A 22,170-nucleotide genomic window follows, 5' to 3' on the forward strand; every position below is an offset into this window, starting at 1 on the left:
CAATGGACAATCGAAGAGAGAGCGTTGTTCACATCGTCAAAATTGGTTATTTGTCTTTTGATTTTAAAAATCAAGGACGTATCATCTGCAAACAAAACTATCTGATGTTTTTTCTCTACCATGAAAGGTAGATCATTTATATAAACAAGAAAGAGGAAAGGGCCAAGAATTGAGCCCTGTGGTACCCCCATATCCACTGCCGACCCAGAGGACCTCTTACCATTCACTTTGACCTTCTGAGTTCTACCATGTAAGTACGAAGTCAGAAGATTCAGTGCGGTATTCTTGATGCCATAGTGGCGGAGTTTCCCGATTAAGGTCTCGTGTTGGACACAATCAAATGCTTTGGATAAGTCGCAGAAAACACCTAAGGCGTCATGCGACTCCTCCCAAGCCTTAACTATATATCTATATAACTCAACGCCGGCATCGGCTGTCGAGCGACCCTTGGTAAAACCGAACTGACTATTGTGTAATAATTTGTTTGCGTTAAAATGACTTACAAGTTGATTTAATATAGTTTTTTCAAAGATTTTACTACAGGTAGGTATTACGGAAATAGGTCTAAAGTTACTGGGGTCGGACATATTACCTGCTTTAAATAAAGGAATTACTTTACTATGTTTCATAAGATCGGGAAACTCCCCACTTTCGATACAATTGTTGAAAATTATAGCTAGATGGGGGGCAATTATATCAATTATGCTACTAATTATTTTTACAGAAATACCCCAAAGATCGGTAGTGTTCTTAATATCAATAGTTCTAAATATTCTAACTATATCGTCGGCACCAATGCGATTCAGCGAGAACGGGAGACGATTTGAGAGACTTGGTAGTCGAAATTGGAATGTCAGAAAAGTACTTATCAAAAACAGTCGCTATCTCTTCGTTAGATTTGATTATAGTGTTACCGACACATAGTTCGATGTCACGATTGCGATCTTTGACTCTTCCAGTTTCACTATCAATTATCTTCCAAGTCATTTTAGTTTTATTTGTACTATTTTCAATCTTGTTTTTTATATATAAGGACTTGGCCGCGTAACAAACTTTTTTAAATAATTTAGAATAATTTCTAACATAGAGAGTAAATTCTTCATTATGATTGTATGACTTTACTGTACTACTATATATGATTTCCCGATGAAATTGGTTAAGAGGTAACGTTTAAGCAAATACGGTCTGCCCCATAACCTACCGGTGGGGCATGGGGCATATTTTTCTATTAATCATTATTTTTGTATAATAGTCAAATAAATGATGCATTTTTTGTTTGTTTTTTTTTTGCTTACAGATCTGGGAGGCCGGTGGCTAATTAACATATTAAAAGATTCATAAAAGGCTAGACCTAAAAATGTACAACAAAAATATTAATAATGATCACTTCGAACTACAAAAACAAGTGTGTGTACTTATGTACACGCGTTAGAAGTTATACTTCTTTGGCGTATGGAAAAAAATATATATTTAATTTACGGTGAAAATAAATTATACATACCGACAATAAACTTATAAATTAACTTAAAACAATTTATTCAAATCAGTTTTATTATTCAATATAATAAGTATATAGATATACAGATAAATTAGTAAATACTATCACGTATTATGTAAACACAAATTTCATTTAATGTGGAACCTAAATAAATATATTGTACTCACCAGTGGTGGTATTAGGGCTACCGCAATCGCCCGGGATGCCTCTTTTTTAAACTATTTTTCTACAATTGAAAATTGTTAAATAGAAAATCAAAACGATTTTAAAAAGTTTGGTCCCAGTGGGTGCCCGTGCACCTATAACGCCGGTACCATTCCCCCACTGTATTGCAATACTTCGTTCAGGAAAGCACCGGCGGGGTTACCAGAAATAAATAAAAAGCTTCCTCAGAGTCTTATTTTGGTCCTGACTTAGACTGTCCTGTTAGACTTTTGACAATATATTTTTATTTACTGTGAATTTTTCTGAATCAAATTAACCGTTGTACGCACCAAAAGTGGCTTAGCGATCTCGCCATATCCCATGCCCCACGGGACAATATCATTATCACTGTGATATTTATTTTGCTACTGCAAAACCACATTTCGTGTTCACTACGCAATAGGCTACCAATTAAATTGATGATTGGGATACATTACACGATAAATGATTAAAAATTATTTATTTTTGTATTTTTTATTAGAATAACTAAAAATATTAATTGTAATCAATATATAAAAACAATAAAATGAAATAAATCAATGGCGTCATAACCTATTTTAGATCTGTGCCTAAGATGGGTATCTGTTTCATGATTGGTCAATCCTATGCTTGACAAACGCCATCGTGTTAGTTCTATACTCCGATTTTTTTATTCGGTATAATTCTGATATTTCATAAGTGTTGCTAAAAAAGTCAAATGGGTCGAATTTGTCCTTGTTTCTCCACCAAAAAACGTACAGATTCGATCAATTTGAGGGCAATAAAAAATATAAAGTATTTTTTATGTTTACTATGAAAAAGGTAAATGTGTTTACTAACTCAAGTGACCTAATACAAAATAATAGATACTTATTTAAATATCACGAACAATATATGGAATTAATTACTTTAAAGTCTTTAGCTGGCATCACTGCCTACTAATTCCTGATTTAGAAAACCTTATTAATAAAATAAAATGTTATCTTAACTTGTTCGTTTTTTACTGTTTGTGATGAAAAGGGACGTAAATATCACTCGCCGTTAAAGCGTTTTGAATGTGAAGCAACGCACTTAATAAAATGGATATACAGGTGTCCCAAAAGTCCCAGTGTAGAATCCTTATTAAATGCGCTAACTTTTAAAGCTTCCAACTTCCCAAACTGGAGTAGTACATTTTTTTTTCAGGACGATCAGTTGAAGTAGTGCGAAAATTAATTTTGAAAATTTGGTACGGTATAAAATGACATTTTCCTAAATGTTGGAGTGATCAGCACAGAGTTTAGGATCATAAAACACTATTCGGGATGACGTAAGAGAAAAAAAATTGGCAAACAGTAAATATTTGTAACAACAGGAATGAAAAAACTGTCACATGGTGTGCATTTTCTGGAATAACAAAAAAATATCCATAACTTCAAAAATACATGACTTATTTTTTTTTTTAATTTTTCTGATAACTGGTGTGGCATTACCTATGAGAAAGTTTCGTCTTGACGTCGACTTTTGGGACACCCTGTATAATGGATTCTAAGAATCCTTGACAGACACTGAGCATTCAATTTTCGAATTGAACTCAACTTCCGGAAAATTTTGTTTGAATTTGGAACTATTTTTTTTTTTTTTATTACACTTCGTTGCTAAAGAAATACAAATAACACAGTATATATAAATTACAAGGGATGCAACGGGCGGCCTTATCGCTAACAAGCGATCTCTTCCAGGCAACCCTAGTAAGAATAGCAATAAATAAAGAAAAATGATGGGTGCAAGAAGTGCAGAAGTTATATAAAAAACAAAATAAATTTATATTAAAATATAGATCCTTAATCTATTAGTAACTATATATATTATAATAACTAACTAAAACTAATCTTAAAAATTCAAGAAAATAGAGAATTTACAAAACGAACAGAAGATACAAGAATTACACAGGTCACGATTGATCAGGATAGGATAAGGTTAGGAAATATTTGTATAGAAGAGTTTTAAAAGACGATAGGGAGGAAGCCAATCGTATAGACTCAGGCAGTTTATTCCACAGCCTAATGGCGGAAATCCTAAATGAATTGCCTAAGAAGGAAGAGCTGTGGGATGGAATTTCCAATAGACATCTATTAGAAGAGCGTAGCGTATAGTTAGAAGGACCTAAGAATTTGAAATTATTTTTGAGATAAGAAGGGGTTTTGGGATTGAAAAGAATTGAATATAGAAGCTGAAGAATATGAGCGTCACGTCTGAGTCGAATAGGTAGCCACCCCAGCTGCCTGCGGAACTTAGACACATGGTCATATTTCCTAAGACCAAATATGAAACGTATGCACAAGTTCTGCAGGCGTTCGAGCTTGTTGAGTAGCTCTTCATTCATATCAGAGGTGCAGGAGTCCGCATAGTCGAGAATAGGAAGCAGAAGAGATTGCGCTAACATAGTTTTAGTGCGGATAGGAAGGAAATTAGAAAGACGTCTCAGAGAATTAGACGCGGCGTATAGTTTACGGCTGATTACCTTTACGTGATGACCCCAGGATAGCGTTTGGTCGAAGAAGACCCCAAGGTTTTTTACATTTTTATTAAGAGCCAAAGCCACACCGTCAAGGTAAACGCCAGGGATCTGAGCCCATTTCACTCTTGAAATAAAGAAAGGGCTTCCTATGACAATTACCTGACTCTTGGAAGGATTAATTTTAAGACCAAAGTCTTTACTCCAGTTAGCTATATTTTTAAGAGCATCATTCATCGTTTGTATCGCGAGAGGAAGCCGATCCAGTGTAGACTGAACGTAAACCTGGAGGTCATCAGCGTAAAGGTGATAATGAACCAAAAGACGTGCTGTCAGTGTGTTAATAAAGATAGAAAATAGAAGAGGCGAAAGTACTCCACCCTGCGGAACACCAGTACTTACATTATTCCACTGCGAGTGTGTTTCATTAATTTTAATACGCTGGAGACGACCGTTGAGATAGCTATCGAACCAAGCAATAGCAGATGGAGAGATTTTTAAAGAACGAAGCAACCCAAGCAGAATTTCAAAGTTCACAGTATTGAAAGCATTGCTAAAGTCAAGCAGAGTGAGAACAGTGAGCTGCCCATCATCCATCCCCTGACGAATGTCGTCAGAGACCTTAACCAATGCAGAAGTCGTGCTATGCCCCGGGCGGAAACCCGATTGAAAAGGATCTAGTATGGAGTTCTTATTCAGAAATCCACTAAGCTGCGAGTGTATAAGGCGCTCTAGAGCTTTAGATAGGAATGGTAGAATGGAAATGGGCCGGTAGTCAGAAAGGTTAGTAGGATCAGGCCGTTTGGGAATAGGAATGACTAAACTATCTTTCCAAGAAGTAGGAAATTTACCAGCCTTAACTGAATAATTGAAGATATGAGTGATAACTTGAAGGACAGCTGGCAAGATAGGTAATATCATAGCTCGACTAACTTGGTCATATCCGACAGCATCCGAAGAGATGGACCGGATGCAACCCTCCACTTCAGGCTCGGTGAATTCAGTGAAATTAAAGGGAATGAAGTTTGGAGTAGGAAGAGATGCTAGATTATTGAGTGTCTTCTCAAGAGAAGATTTATCATGGGTAGTAGAAGAGGTAAAGTGAGAGTTAAGATTGTCTATATCAATAGCTGAAGAAATATCATTCTGTGCCACTCTGCCAATCCCCAATTTTTTGAGGAACTTCCAGATTTTCGCGGTGTCACCATTGGATATTGAATCGTGAATATGTTGTCTTTGAGCATCACGACAGCGAGTGTTACAACGATTACGAACTACTTTATATTTTTCGCGCTCTGCATCAGATTTGGCAGTTCTCATTTTAGCTTTGGCTCTGTTTTTTTTGTGAATCAAACTTTTTATCTCATCAGTAAGCCAGGGAGCAGGTAAATGTTTAAGTTTAACACGTCTCACTGGGGCCTGCTTATCATAGAGGTTTATGATAGAAGAGGTGAACAGCTCAACTTTGTCATCGAGGAAGGCTAAGTTGTATAGACCACTCCAGTCAAATTTGAATGCATCACTAAGCAGGCTCTCATGATCGATTCCACCAAAGCTGCGACGCATAACTACTGTCGGTTTCTGCTTGGGTGGCTTCGCATTAAAGGAGAGATAGAGAAGGTCGTGGTGCGAGAAAGCGACAGCAGGAAGTTGCCCATACTTAGCCACAAGGTGAGGAGAAGAAACAAAAATAAGATCTAAAAGTGACGGAGTAAGACCGGGGATTTTATGCGTAGCATTGAGATGCAAGTTTTGTAAGTTGTAGGAGTGAGTCAAAGAAATAAGCCGTCTGGAGCGAGAATCATTTTTTAGCAGGCATGTGTTAAAGTCACCCATGATTATTGTGTTTTTATATAAGGGAGAAAATTGATCAATTGTGTCTTCAAAGGAAGCAAAGTAGTCCACCGATGATGACGGGGAATAGAAGACTCCCAAGAGAAGCTTACAATTGGAGAGAAGAACTTCTATAAGGAGGTGCTCGGCTGCATTGCTAGGTGGAGGCTGTGGCGATGAGTTAATGATGGAAAAGGGGATGTGAGAACGCAAATAAATTGCCACACCACCTCCTCGCATGCCGATTCGGTCATTTCTAATTAAATTGTAACCAAGAAGAGAGTAAGTAACAGAGGAGAGGGAAGGATTGAACCATGTTTCAGAAATAAGAATGGCATGGATGTCTTTAGAAGCCAACGTGAGCAGGTCTGTATGATGAGCTGGTACACTTTGAGCGTTAATGTGTATAACGTTAAAGTGCTTAGACAAGTTTTGAAAAATAGAGGATAAGGAATCAGGTAGTGGAGGCGTGGAAGAGTCTATACTATGGAAGGAGTCACAATCGGACGATTCCAAAGATAAGAAATCAGAGTTATCACTATTGCAATCCATGAATTCACAAAAGTATGATAATTTTCCAAGATATATCCACCAGACAATGAGATATGGCTATATCCAAGAACAAATCACACACACAAATAAACCTATATAACTATAAGAACACAAAAGAGAATAGTTAACTAATAATAATAATATATAAACAAAACAAAAAACAAATTACAATTTAGCCCAAAAAATCACACTAGTTCGCTAAGTGGCTATCGTATCAGTGCTATAGCTACAGGTATCTCGTTGGAACACAGTCAAAGTATAAGGATAATATTATGTTTAAATTATTTTACATTAAAAAAGATTGTTATGATCCGAGAAACACACAGATTAAGACGTGGTACAATATTATGAGAGAATAATTTAATGATCTGTGGACGGACAATACAAACTATCCCTCGCTGACAATCACAAACTTTGACAGTGTCACATAAAGTTTGCTAGGTATCTGTCGTCTGTCTATCGGTCGATTTTTGAGGTTTTTTTGATGGGTGATGGAAGAGGGGATGGAGAAATACCCCCTGTGTCATTCCCAACCTGCGGAAACCCATAGTTACGGAGATATTCATGTTTAAAATTTTAAGGCTAGAATGGTAACAATTTAGAAATGTGTCCCTGAATTTGATAATACTGATTATGTAAGTGTCTCTTTACCTTTAATGGAACACCTCCAAGTTATTTTTTCTGCCGGAGTTCCGTCTAAATATTAATAAAGATTATTTAAACCTGTATAATGTATAGAAATTCGTAAATAAATCGTACATTTTCCATTGCTTATTTTTTTTTATTTTCAATTTATCCGTAATGGGAAAGGCAAAGGACTTTAGCCATACAGATTCCATTAGTTATTAGAGACGTGACATTTTGCATCAAAATCGTTTTTTTAATTTGTCGATAGTTTTTTTAGAATAAAAACTTGAATTTTATTCAAATATAATATAATAATATTGTTACGAAGACGGGTCAACTGCAATGTTTTTAGATTTTTCCACTACTTAGAGAACTTTTCAGCAGGCTGAAATATGATTTATGACCGTTTCAGGAGAGGGTCAATCACATATTAGAAAATCGAAATTTACATAGTTTTCAGGAGGCTGAAACATTTTTTCAGTCGGTTTCGGAACACGTATAGACGAATGGTACACTTTTCAGCAGACCCGTTTTCAGGCGTTTTCAGGCCTGGTTATAGCCCTTCGATGAAGGAATATTCTAGAACGAATTTTCTAGGTGTGGGACAAGCACTGTTTGATACGCGAAAGAGAGAAAAGATAAGAACCTTCTCGAAGCTAGACCGAGAACTCTAGAACGTCGTACGATAAGCACGTAGCAGTGTGCGAAAGAGATAGCAAGTACGCGCGTTCTAGAATTAGGCGATCGCTACTCAGTAGCGCTCCCGCCTAGAAAGTTCTCGTAAACATCGGAAACATCGTTCGAGATTCTTCCCAGGGATATAATTATTATAAGCGAGCCAAAACGCGACCACTCAGTTCAGTTTTGAATGCGATTCCGAGCGATAAACAGCGAAGAGAAAAAGTGCGATTAAGTGATACCAGTGATAAAGTACTGAGTGATTTAAGTGATTAGTGACAGTGTTTCATTGTGTGTGTTATTAGTGCTTTTCTGTGCGTAATTTCCAGATATTAGTGTGCACGAATTCCTCATAGATTTTATTGAAATAAACCCTTGAATAATTCGACGGCGTTTTCTATCCGATCCCCTAGCTCGTAACATTTTGGTGTCAGAATTGGGGATAGAAAAATGCCAATTACTCCAAGGGAGAGTCAAGAGGAGTTTGTAGCAGAGTCATCAGCTGCGGAGGGAGTGCAGACCAGGGCACAAGCAGCACGCGACGCCGCCCGGAGACAGAGTTTCGATGCGAACCGCGGGATAGACGAAAGCAACGATGCTAACATCCTCCTTGCTCTGCGACAAATGATGGAAGAACAGGCAAGACGACAAGAGGAACAGGCACGACAAATGATGGAAGAACAGGCAAGACGACAAGAGGAACAGGCACGACAAATGATGGAAGAACAGGCACGACGTCAAGAGGAACAGGCCCGTCATCAGGAAGAACAAGTTCGGCGCTTGATGGAGGAACAGGCTCGCCGTCAAGAAGAACAGGTACGTCAAATGGTTGAAGAACAGGCTCAGTGTTGCGGCATTGCGCAAACTTAATGTCAGGCGCATTTTTTTATTTAGTATATAGTGTAAGGTGGGGCGACGTGCGCCATTTTAATTAGCATTAAGCGTCACCAAGGATCGGTCGTGTAGATTATTATAGATATATTTAATATAAATCTCACAAAAACCAAAATAGTTTTATTATCCGGCCCAGTCATTCCCTAAAGAATGAACATGGTGGCCCATGAGGGGAACAAAGAAGAATCCGCGAAATAATAACAATTAATACGTAAATACGACGGCGCGGCGCGGCGACCTAACGATCTTCAACATCACATCAAATCATTCGTGTGGATGCAGCCTTGCAGTGGATATTTCTAAAATCACGGGCTGTATTGGAAAGCAGAAAAACAGAGAAGATTCGAGCAGTGGATCAGCTAAAGTTTCACATCGAGCAGTTACGAGTTCGTCCGCTAAGATAAGTGTCCTTCCTTAACTTATTCCTAAAAAACCTAATAGCTAACAAAATAATATTCCAAATCGTTCGTCATTTGTGTAAATTAAGTGTTTTTAGACAAGTTTTACAGCGTTTTATGCAAGTAAATTTGATATTTAGTGCAAAATTGCATCATCTTTTTTACCTACCCGTAAAACTACAAGCAATTGTTAATAGAACAAAGGAATTAACTTTTAGCTATTTATAGCAATATTATCTAAATTAATACATAAATTATTCAATTGTATGTTCACTATACCGTAAAATAGATCAATGGAAGTATATTAAGCAATAAAACATCACTCAATTGATATACAGTTAAATTGTTGTACGAAAATTTGGTTTCGTATTTTAGGTTTTTTGGTTTCGTATTGTTTATATATACAATATTTAGCGTATTTGCCGAATATTCCAGGCTAATATTTATCATCGCCGTTTGCAAGTACATATCCCGTTGGCTTTCATTGGCCGGCCGCGGCTCCTGCACCGGCCGGGAGCGAACGTTGAGCGGCAAGTACCACCGGAACGAGGAACGTGAGCCATTTCAATTGAATTACGTAGGAATTGCATTGCTAGTTAAATAAAGATAATCAATATTTAGTTAACTTAGATAAGTTTAAATTATATTGTTTTGTTGTTGGTTTTCGTAAGTGTTATATTTAATGACAGAAGAAATGAATAAACAAGGTTTACGTGATTTAATCGCTAGAAGAACGTCCGCCAAGGGACAAATTACAAAATTCAAAAATTATTTAAATAGCATTGCATGTTTAATGGAACTAGACAACGTTCAATTAACAGAGTTAGATTTAAAACTCACTAAATTTGAAGCTTTGTCTATTAAGGTTGATGATTTGCAGAGTGAAATAGAGGTTTTAAATTATGAGAATATTTCGGCTGAAATTGAGGAACGCGATAAAATTGAGCAAGATATAATTTTGAATATAGCAAAGGCCAAAACTTTAGTCGAAAAATTCTCTAAAAAATTAGAATGCGAAAAAAGGTGCAGTTCGGGTCACAACGCGTCATGTTGCATAGATGATCCTAATCACCCCCACGAATTCGGGTTGAAACTCCCTCAAATTCAAATAGCCAAATTTGATGGCGCATATTTCCGTTGGCTAGAGTTTAAAGACACATTTGAAAATTTAATTCATAATAATGACCGTATACCACCAATTAATAAATTTCATTACTTAATTTCTTATTTACAAGGTGACGCGGCTAGGGTTATTTCTAACTTCGAGGTGTCTGCTGAAAATTATGTCGGCGCATGGGATTTATTGTGTAGCCGCTATAATAATAAGCGTATTCTTATTAATCATCACTTAAATTTAATATTAAGCAGCTTCCTCGAGAATCTGAGCGTTCTTTGCGATTTCTAGTAGATCAAGTAACAAAGGATCTGCGTGCTTTGGCAAGTTTAGGGCAACCTACGCAATCATGGGATACATTAATAGTGTTTATGTTATCTTCAAAATTAGATAAACTTTATTGAAATGGGAAGAGGTTCGCAATAGCTTAGATGGTGATGTACCTAATCTGGAACAATTTTATAAATTTTTAATAGATCGTGCCGATATATTGGAATCTTTGAATCGAAATAACAAGTTAGATATCAATGTTTCTAAACCTCATGTTCAAGTGCGTTCTAGCCATAATAATAATTACAACGCTAATAATCAATTTCAAAAACAAGGACACGGACAAGGAAATCAAATAAAAACGTATCTAACTTATAAAAATAATAAAAATAAACAATTAAACACAAAATTTTCATGTATAATTTGTGATAAGAATCATAAAATATATGATTGTCCTACTTTCAAGGACAAAGGTTTAGATGAGCGAATACAAGACGTAATGAAATACAAACTATGTCAGATTTGTCTAAGGCAAGGTCATTCCGTAAATGATTGCCGTATGGGACCTTGTCGCGTGGCTGGATGTATGGAAAAGCACAACAGTATGTTGCATTGCTCGTCGAACCCATCTACATCAAGCTCTCGGTCTAGGGACAAGGATGAAACAAATATTTTTGTGAATTATGCTAATGAGGATACATGTCACGTGCTGTTGTCAACCGCTCTTATTGAGGTGTCGAATCCACTTGGTCAGCAAAAGATCAAGGTTCGTGCGCTTCTAGATTGTGGAAGTCAAGCTTCTTTTATAACGAAATCTTTGCAGAACAGATTGTCATTAAAGCCTAATCAAGTTGACACTCTAAAGGTCATTGGCATTGGCAACTGTTCAAGTAGTGTTACTGAAACTTGTAATATTCAAATAAATTCATTAAACAGCAATTATAGTTCAATGTTGTCTTGCTATGTTTTAAAAGATTTAACAGGGCAATTACCTAAAGGCCCAATTGAAATAACGTTTAAGTTGCCTAGGAACATGCAGTTGGCTGATCCAAGGTTTGACCGACCTGCTCCAGTAGACATCTTGATAGGTGCAGATTTATTCTGGGAAATAATAAGTGATGGGCAATATTCACTAGGTAACTGTGGTCCAAAGTTAAGAAATTCCCATTTAGGTTGGTTAATTTGTGGTCCTATTTATTCAGCAAGGTCTAGCAGAGCAATTCAGTGCAATCAATGCTTAGTACCCTCTCAACAGAATAAATTAGATGATTTGTTGATTAAGTTTTGGGAGATAGAGGATTTTCCCTATAACTCAATATGTAGAAAAGGTTACGATGATATGGAAAGTGAACAGCATTTTATAGAAAATACTGCTAGAGATAGTGATGGTAGGTTCAGTGTAAAATTACCTTTTAAAAAGGCTATAACTTGTTTAGGAAATAGTTATGGTTTAGCAAGGAAACGATTTTTTAATTTAGAAAAAAGATTTAGGCGAGATTCTCAATTAAAGATAGACTATTCCAAATTTATTGATGAGTATAAAGAATTAGGGCATCTGTCAGTTTTATGTCAGGGTAAGATATTTGATGAAGGTCCACATTATTATTTATGCCACCATGCAGTGATCAGGTCAGATAGTGAGTCTACCAAGTTGCGCGTCGTGTTTGACGGTTCAGCAGCAACTACAACTGGTTACTCGTTAAATGACCTATTAAAGGTAGGGCCTAGCATACAAGATAGTCTTTTTTCTATTTTATTACGAGCGAGACAACATAAATACTTACTTACGGCTGATATAGAAAAAATGTATAGGCAAGTAAATGTTAAAGAAGGTGATAGAAATTTTCAGCTGATACTATGGAGACCGAATGAACATCAGCCTATACAAACATTAGCTTTAAATACCCTGACATATGGAACGGCTTGTGCAAGTTACCTGAGTACACGATGTTTATGGCAAATAGGCCAAGATCAAGAGGATGAACTCATAAAGGTCATCATCCAAAGGGATTTTCTTGTTGATGATTTGTTGACTGGAGCCGATGATCCAGAAACATTAATTTATATACAAAAGGCTGTATCATGTGCTTTAAAGTCAGGATGTTTTAATTTACGAAAATATAAAACTAATTTTCCGTCTATTTTTACAAATTTTGAAATAAACAGTCAAGACAATTTAATATTTAGTGAAACCTCCAGTACTTTGGGTTTAGGTTGGACTCCTTCTACTGACACTCTTCATATACCAGTAAAAGAAAGTATATACATAGCGGGGCAATCAGTCACAAAACGATTCATTATGTCCAATGCTTTTAAAATATTTGACCCGTTAGGATTATTGAGTCCAGTTATTATTATTCCTAAGATAATGTTGCAACATCTATGGCAACAAAAGATTGGTTGGGATGAGCCTGTAAGTCAGAAGATAAAGGATGAATGGATAAAATTTGTGGATAATTTAAAGTATCTAAAAAATTTAAATATTCCGAGATTAGTATTGGGGAATTTACCTCAATTCATAGAATTGCACTCTTTTAGTGACGCATCGCAAATTGCTTATGGTGCATGTATTTACGTAAAAACAATTAGCAGCGACAATTGTGTCACTGTTCGATTATTATGTAGTAAATCAAAGGTAGCTCCTCTAAAGCCTACTACTATCCCAAGACTAGAACTATGTGCGGCGCAACTTGCCGGAAAACTCACAAAATCGGTATTAGAGTCAATTAGGTTTACACCCACGCGGATAGTTCATTGGTGCGATTCCAGTGTTGTCTTATGCTGGATAAAGGGGGATATAGGTAGATTAAAAACATTTGTAGCCAATCGTATAGGTGAAATAAAAGAAATAACTACTTCTTCAGCATGGCGATACGTGCCATCTGAACTTAATCCTGCTGATCTTATATCTAGAGGAGTTCAAGCTAAGAATATTTTAAATATGAACATTTGGTGGCGTTTGAATGCTTCAAATTATTACTCTTATGAAACAAAGCATCCAATCATATTGCATAGCAGCAACCGCCTTACTCAATTATATTTTGAGCGGGAGCATTTAAAGCATATGCATGCTGGTCCTTTGTTACTACTTGCAGCTGTGAGAGAGGTTGTCTGGCCAGTTAACGGGCGTCGTCTTGCTCAACGGGTAGTTAATAAGTGCGTAATATGCAGGCGTATGCGTGGGCAGACTCTTCAACCTAAGATGGGAAATCTCCCAGAACAGCGGATTACCCCAGATTACCCTTTTTTTAGCTGTAGGAGTTGACTACGCAGGTCCGTTTCTTATCTTGAATCGCAAAGGACGAGGAAGCCGCTTAATTAAATGTTATTTGTGTATCTTTGTTTGTTTGCGTTTCAAATGTATACATTTAGAGGCTATTAGTGAATTAACTAAAGAAGCATATATAATGGCACTTCGTCGTTGTATTGCTCGTCGGGGAAAGCCAACGGAGATATTTTCTGACAACGGTACAAATTTTGTAGCTGCAGCGCGAGAATTAGGTTCATTTATGAAACAAAATAAAGATTTTATATTTGACTTTGCAAGTCAAAATTCCATTATATTTCATTTCATTCCGGCATATACTCCTCATTTCGGTGGTATTTGGGAAAGCGGAGTAAAATCAGCTAAGCATCATATACGGCGTGTTATGCGAAACTGTCATCTTACTTTTGAGGAAATATTAACTTTGTTTGCACAGGTAGAGGCAATCCTAAACAGCCGTCCCTTGTGTCCTTTGTCATCCTCTCCCGATGATCTTCTTACCCTTTCCCCAGGACACTTTCTTATTGGAAGACCATTAACTTCGGTGCCTTCTATAGGTCTTGATGAATGCAAATTTGGGAACTTACAAAGATATCAGAGAATTGAGCAGTTAAGGCAGCACTTTTGGAGACGGTGGCAAAAGGAGTACGTGGCGGAGTTACAACAGCGCACTAAATGGAAAGAAAACTCTGCCAATCTAAATATTGGCGACTTAGTCCTGATAGCCGAGGACAATGCTGCTCCTCTCTGCTGGAAATTAGGTCGAGTGCAGCGGCTCATATATGGATTGGATGGAGTGGCCAGAGTGTCAAATATTAAAAATCGGACTACTCCATATCACCCACAGTCAGATGGAATGGTGGAACGTTTTAATCAAACCTTGGAAAGGCATTTGGCAAAATTGGTGGACAGCCAACAAAAGGACTGGGACAAGTATATTCCGTTATTTTTAATGTCATACCGGTCTGCGGTTCATGAAACAACGAACGTTACACCTGCTTTAGCCATGTTTGGAAGACAACTTAGATTACCAGCGGATATTGTAACTGGACGACCACCTGACACCCCGGAGAGTGTTACAGAATATGCGGCGGATCTGCGTAATAGACTGTATGAAATCCATGAACACGTACGAGCATCACAAAGCAAAATAAGTGAGACTACGAAGATTAGGTATGACAGGAAGACGAATCACATAGAATTTAAAGAAGGCTCGCAAGTATGGCTCCATAACCCAACAAAACGCAAAGGAAAATCACCAAAGCTTCAAGCCGACTGGGACGGTCCATACACGATAGTCACGAAGATTAATGACGTTACTTATCGGATAAAGAAAATGAGTGGTTTAAGGAGCAAACCGAAAGTCGTTCACATAAATCGATTGGCGCCCTATAAAGGAAGTAATGATGCTCGGGACGAGCATGTCTAAGGAGAGGGTAGTGTTACGAAGACGGGTCAACTGCAATGTTTTTAGATTTTTCCACTACTTAGAGAACTTTTCAGCAGGCTGAAATATGATTTATGACCGTTTCAGGAGAGGGTCAATCACATATTAGAAAATCGAAATTTACATAGTTTTCAGGAGGCTGAAACATTTTTTCAGTCGGTTTCGGAACACGTATAGACGAATGGTACACTTTTCAGCAGACCCGTTTTCAGGCGTTTTCAGGCCTGGTTATAGCCCTTCGATGAAGGAATATTCTAGAACGAATTTTCTAGGTGTGGGACAAGCACTGTTTGATACGCGAAAGAGAGAAAAGATAAGAACCTTCTCGAAGCTAGACCGAGAACTCTAGAACGTCGTACGATAAGCACGTAGCAGTGTGCGAAAGAGATAGCAAGTACGCGCGTTCTAGAATTAGGCGATCGCTACTCAGTAGCGCTCCCGCCTAGAAAGTTCTCGTAAACATCGGAAACATCGTTCGAGATTCTTCCCAGGGATATAATTATTATAAGCGAGCCAAAACGCGACCACTCAGTTCAGTTTTGAATGCGATTCCGAGCGATAAACAGCGAAGAGAAAAAGTGCGATTAAGTGATACCAGTGATAAAGTACTGAGTGATTTAAGTGATTAGTGACAGTGTTTCATCGTGTGTGTTATTAGTGCTTTTCTGTGCGTAATTTCCAGATATTAGTGTGCACGAATTCCTCATAGATTTTATTGAAATAAACCCTTGAATAATTCGACGGCGTTTTCTATCCGATCCCCTAGCTCGTAACAATATGATATAAATATTAGTTTTTTATATGTTTATTGATGATTTCAGAAACAGTTCTTAGAAAAAAGAAATTCATATACTAACCTAACCTAACCGAACTAGATAATAATTCGGTTTTTGAACGGCTCCGGCGCTACGGAAAACGCAGCCCCTCCACCCTCTTCCTCCGCGCCTCCGATTATTTATATACACTCTAGGGGTAGGGCAGACAAGACCACGTGGATAGTGGGGTGCTTTGATTCGGTGTTGGGTACTTTTAGGTTATTAAATAAAATGTTATTAAAAAAAATATTCATGTACTAACCTAACTGTTAAATGAAACGAGTATTTTATTTAATCACTGTGTTAATTATATTTTAATGTTAACCAGACAATGGCGAAAAAGGAAGTAGTCTTAATTATATTACACAGAGCAAATCATAGATACCAGATATAACATAGACAATAAGTAATGTATTCTATAATAATTGCTGAAGGCACCAAATTTACATTCCATAGACTAACACTCCTACTAAATTTGAGCCTTCTATTAAAGCTTACAAATGAAAACCAAACATTAAATAGCTTAGTTATAAAACTTTATATAAACATACTTGAGCAACACAGTAATATGATAGCTTTACATTTTTGGTTTCTCAATCACACCAAGTTTCTCTCTGAAATATTGAAATTTTACTTTACATAGAGCTTTTGTAAATATATCAGCTAACTGACTATTAGTACTAACATATTTCAAATCTATCAATTTTTGTGCGTATTTTTCTTTTACAAAGTTATACTTAATATCAATATGTTTACATCGTTTATGAAAATCATTATTCTTGATCGAACAAATAGCACTTTGATTATCTATATGAAGATTAATACAACTCTGTTTATATTCGTTAATATCAAGCATTAACTGCCGAACCCAGAGAGCTTCTTTTGTAGCACAGCAGGATGCCATAAACTCTGCCTCAGTGGTAGACAGAGCGACGGTTGATTGTCGTTGAGTGCTCCACGTCACTGCTGCTCCATTTTTCATGAAGATGTAACCAGTGATAGACCTTCTGGTGTCAGGATCATTGGCATAGTCGGCATCAGAGTAACATTCAAGTATGTTACTTTGAGTTGATCTGACAGTTGGTGCAAATGTCTCAGTATAGTCAATACCGCTTTTCTGTGTGAATCCTTTAGCGCATAGCCTTGCTTTGTACCTTAGTCCTTCAGTTTCATCCTTTATACGAAACACCCATTTACATCCTATAACTCTAGCTTCAGGTAGCTGTTCTACTAACTGCCATGTACCATTATCACTATGTGCTTTCAGCTCTTCTTCAATCGACTTCATCCACAAGTTAGAGTCTTTTGATGACAATGCTTCTGCATATGTTTGTGGTGTGACAGAGAGTGGTACATTACTTGAGCATAGGTATGTCTTAGGTTCTGTGTTCTTATTAATTTTATTTCGAGGACGAAGTGTAATATTAGAACTCTGAGGATACTTCACTGACATCTCCGGTACATACTCAGGGTCATCAGAACCATCGCTGTGATCCACGGGTGTATGAGACGACAAATCTGTGGTGTTATCTTCACGGTTTGAAAAACTTTCAATTACATGATCTGATTCTTTATTTTCTGATTCTGACAATGAGAGAGGAACCACATTTCTTGTTATACTATTCTCTAGGAAAATTACATTTCTACTTTTTATGATATTTTTTGTTTTGGAATCTAATAATCTATATCCTTTACTATTTTCACAATAACCAACAAAAATAAGTTTCTGTGATTTAGAGTCCCATTTCTTAATTTTCTCTTTAGGTATTTGAGCCATTGCATAACAACCAAATATTTTCATGTGACTTACATCAGGTTTCCTTCCACTCCACATCTCCTCAGGTGTTTTATAATTTAGTGCTCGTGTAGGTGAACGGTTCACTATGTATGCTGCTGTCATTATTGCTTCAGCCCACAAGTTTTTCTTGCATTTCCAAGTGACTTCACTTCCATGGGCCCGCATACGTCGGAGTGAACAAGTTCTAGCAATTTTGTTGCTCGGAAACCTTCACTTTTGAATGGCAAGCTTGTTTGTTTACCTTCTATACAGGAAATACAGGTCACATTACTGCTCAGGGACATTTGCACACCTTCAGCATAGGTGTCCAGCTTCTTCAGGTCAGTGTAGTTCAAATGACCCATACGCTGATGCCATAAGTAGAAATCATCATTTTCTGTTGAAGCAGATATGTATGCTGGAATACTATGTGTATTTAGCCTGTACATTATATTTATCATTTTAGCAGCTGCAACTTGCTTGTTTGTTTTATTCAAAATTTTACAACCTTGTTTGTCAAATTGTACTTGACAGCCACTATTTATTATCTGACTGACAGAGAGAAGATTCGTAGCCAACTCAGGAATATAGAGAACATTCTGTACCTTGATAGTTTCCAACTTACCTTGTGTATTGACAACATTAAGATTTACCTTTCCACAGGCCTTCACAACTACAACTTCTTGTCATTAGCTACTCTTATTGTGGAAATTGGAGGTGTAATTTCATCGTAAATCAAGTTACGATTCATTGTCATATGCATTGATGCTCCAGAATCAATATACCAATTATTGTCGTTGTTTATTGTTGCAGATAGCACAGCAACATACCCAGAATCTGTGTTCTCCTTAGACTTCTGTTCCTTTTTCTTACTTCGGCAATATTTGCTTATATGCCCATATTGATTGCACACATAGCACCTTGGACCTTTACTTGTTTTGTTTTTATCTTGAGCTTGTTTGACAAACTGATTTCCCTTACTTTTGACATACAATGCACTAGACTCAGAGCTTTTCACTTCTTGCAGAAGCTTAGTCTTCACAGAATCAGCTGTAATTGTCACACCAGAGCTTTCAAGTGCCATGATCATTGGTTGATACATTTCTGGTAAACCGGCAAGTAATAAAGTCCCAAGCCATTCATCATCGACTTCAAAACCAATGTTTCTTAACTTGTGAGCAGTGGTCATGATCTTGTTAACATAATCTTCAATGTTCAGACAATTTTCAAGTGTTGTATTGATCAGATCTCTCAACAGACCAACTCGGCGTGTCAAACCTTTGTCATCGAAAGCTTTGGCTAAATTATTCCAAACTTCTTTAGCTGTTTTGGCTTCTTGTATATGTACATAGTTGATGGGATGTACTAATAAGATAATTTTCGACTTCGCTTTTGTGTTAAGTTTGGGATCAATTGCTTCATTGTCTTTCGCGGTGACACAACTCCATAATTCCTCATGTTCGAGGTAGGTTTGCACTGCAAATCTCCACGTAGGATAGTTTTCTCTTCCAGTCAGCTTTTCAATCAGTGCCATCGTATTATTTGAAGACATTTTTTGCTGATGAAGAAAATTGAAAAACGCGTGGCGAGTTTTGAGGTTATACTGAACTCAATTTCGTACTTTTCACTTTAACTATTTTGTTTTTAAATAAAATCAGGTGGTCTGGGCCCATAACCTGTTAAATGAAACGAGTATTTTATTTAATCACTGTGTTAATTATATTTTAATGTTAACCAGACAATGGCGAAAAAGGAAGTAGTCATAATTATATTACACAGAGCAAATCATAGATACCAGATATAACATAGACAATAAGTAATGTATTCTATAATAATTGCTGAAGGCACCAAATTTACATTCCATAGACTAACACTAACCTAACCGAACTAGATAATAATTCGGTTTTTGAACGGCTCCGATTATTTATATACACTCTAGGGGTAGGGCAGACAAGACCACGTGGATAGTGGGGTGCTTTGATTCGGTGTTGGGTACTTTTAGGTTATTAAATAAAATGTTATTAAAAAAAATATTCATGTACTAACCTAACCTAACCGAACTAGATAATAATTCGGTTTTTGAACGGCTCCGATTATTTATGTACACTCTAGGGGTAGGACAGACAAGACCACGTAGATAGTGGGGTGCTTTGATTCGGTGTTGGGTACTTTTAGGTTATTAAATAAAATGTTATTAAAAAAAATATTCATGTACTAACCTAACCTAACCGAACTAGATAATAATTCGGTTTTTGAACGGCTCCGATTATTTATATACACTCTAGGGGTAGGACAGACAAGACCACGTGGATAGTGGGGTGCTTTGATTCGGTGTTGGGTACTTTTAGGTTATTAAATAAAATGTTATTAAAAAAAATATTCATGTACTAACCTAACCTAACCGAACTAGATAATAATTAAGTTTTTTGATTACAAATAATTAATTTGATCATAAGTTACAAATAATCTATGGTCCATATTGGAAAGTTTAGTAGTATCGATACGTCAAATTTTTCGAACCCTTCACTAATCGATACGTGAAATGGTTGATGTTTGACATCAGTTATTTGTCAAATTCATTGTGTTATGGCGTGTTATGGAATGATATTTGTCCATTTGTATGGAAAGTATAAATAAATATATCTCATGAACCGTAAGTTTCCGCAACTTAATACTTTACAAAACGCTTTCTTATGGTGAGTACTATCTAAAAAAAAAATTTGAGCATTCAAATCGACGGGTCATATTGGAAAGTTTAGCCTATCACTTTAAACCTATGCCCAGAAACCAAGAAGAAATTAAAATCAAACGCACACACGGAACATAAGCGCATAATACATATGGGAGTTATTGAACCTTCTTTGAACCCTTCTTGTTACGGGTCTTGTCTCCTCTCAGCTTTGAATCATCAGCGGCGGCCGATAAGGGGATGCTGTCTGGGACCGTATCCAGTTCCTTCAGTGAAGAGATGCGTCGAAGTTTCCCATCAGCCCCTATCACTTGTACCCGTCCATCCCTGGTCCAGCATTTCGTGACACCAAACCGCTTTCTCGCCTCCATAAATAAAGAGTGCCTTGATTTAGTTAAAAACTCAGACAAGGTTATGCCTGTGCCTTTAAGACTAGTTTTGGCAGCCCAGATCCTTAATTTATCGTCATGCTCTCGAAGCTTTATTAAGATTGGCCTAGGCTTCTCTCTGGATATAATTCCCAATCGATGACACCTGGTGAGGCTCTGCTCTGTTAAGTAGGGACACTTAAGTAGGACGGATATCATCTTAGCTATGGAGCCTGAACTTTCATCCTTTGTTTCGTTAACCCCATGCAGCAACAGACACTTTCGCCTGCTGTACATCTCCTGCTCGTCCTGTACTTTAAATAGCATCGCCATTTGAGCCTGGAGATTCTCAAGGCAAAAGAGAACTGAACTTTTAAATACCTCGAACTCCTTAGCAAGAGGAGTTTGTTCCAGCGAAGGGGACCTACTCTGCGTTGCAATAAGGCGCTGCTGGAACTCTTCCATTTTGGCAGACACCATTTCGGATACATCCCTTAGAGACTTCTTAAGATCCTCCATAATAAGGTAACAGTGAAATTATATGAAATTAATTGTTCAAAAGAAGGTAGTTGAAAAGTGATTAACAAACTTTAAGTAAATTACAGTTAATTATAGGATAATATAAAAGAAAGATAGCGAATAATGTGTAGTGGGCCACTAGTTCATCACTGGAACCGTAAGTAAAAAAGTTAAAACTGAAATACTATTTTATTTTGGTACAAATCAAGAGACAATGCCATGACATTGACTATTATTAAGCTGTCATTTGAATCTTAATCAATTTACGAAAACTGTATAATACTTCTTACAACTTTCTTATACTTCAGGTTTCTGGATTTCAGGACATTCTAATTTCATAAATACTAGAATTAATTGCTACAAAATATGTGAATGTGAATTTATCGATATTTCTAGCTATTATCGGAAATAACTTTCTCTACGTGGGATTTTATACTATAGAAAATGTATATATCGTTTATAATTGCTATGAGATATTGAAGAAATTATGACAAATAATTGAACAAAAGAAAAACTTTTCTCGTAATAGGTATATAGAATTCATAATTATAAACCACTCCAATGATTTTTTTTGCATTCACACCAATACTCGTACAACATTGATGCCTGACATTGATTTAACTCGGTACGAGTTTGTTATTATCATAACGATATTATTTCAATCTATACTAATATTATAAAGAGGAAAGGTTTGATTTTTTGTTTGTTTGTATGAATTGAATAGGCTCCGAAACTACTTGGCAGAT

The 22,170-nt window shown here is 36.7% G+C and overlaps 1 protein-coding gene and 1 long non-coding RNA gene across 2 annotated transcripts; one reads left to right on the forward strand and one right to left on the reverse strand.

The window, feature by feature from the left end:
• Nucleotides 1–7,052: 7,052 nt before the first annotated feature.
• On the reverse strand, nucleotides 7,053–7,355 carry LOC123690529. Its single transcript, XR_006751154.1, has 2 exons — nucleotides 7,215–7,355; nucleotides 7,053–7,097 (listed from the first exon to the last, which is right to left on the reverse strand). It is a non-coding gene; the product is annotated as an uncharacterized LOC123690529 (long non-coding RNA).
• A 1,365-nt stretch (nucleotides 7,356–8,720) lies between these two features.
• LOC111003211 lies at nucleotides 8,721–16,421 on the forward strand. Its single transcript, XM_045633862.1, has 3 exons — nucleotides 8,721–10,547; nucleotides 13,709–14,742; nucleotides 16,400–16,421. The coding sequence occupies exons 1-3, from the start codon at nucleotides 9,843–9,845 to the stop codon at nucleotides 16,419–16,421; spliced, it is 1,761 nt and encodes a 586-aa protein (XP_045489818.1). The 5' UTR covers nucleotides 8,721–9,842.
• The last annotated feature ends 5,749 nt before the right edge of the window (nucleotides 16,422–22,170 follow it).

This window comes from Pieris rapae, chromosome W (assembly GCF_905147795.1).
Source record: "Pieris rapae chromosome W, ilPieRapa1.1, whole genome shotgun sequence".
NCBI lineage: Eukaryota > Metazoa > Arthropoda > Insecta > Lepidoptera > Pieridae > Pieris > Pieris rapae.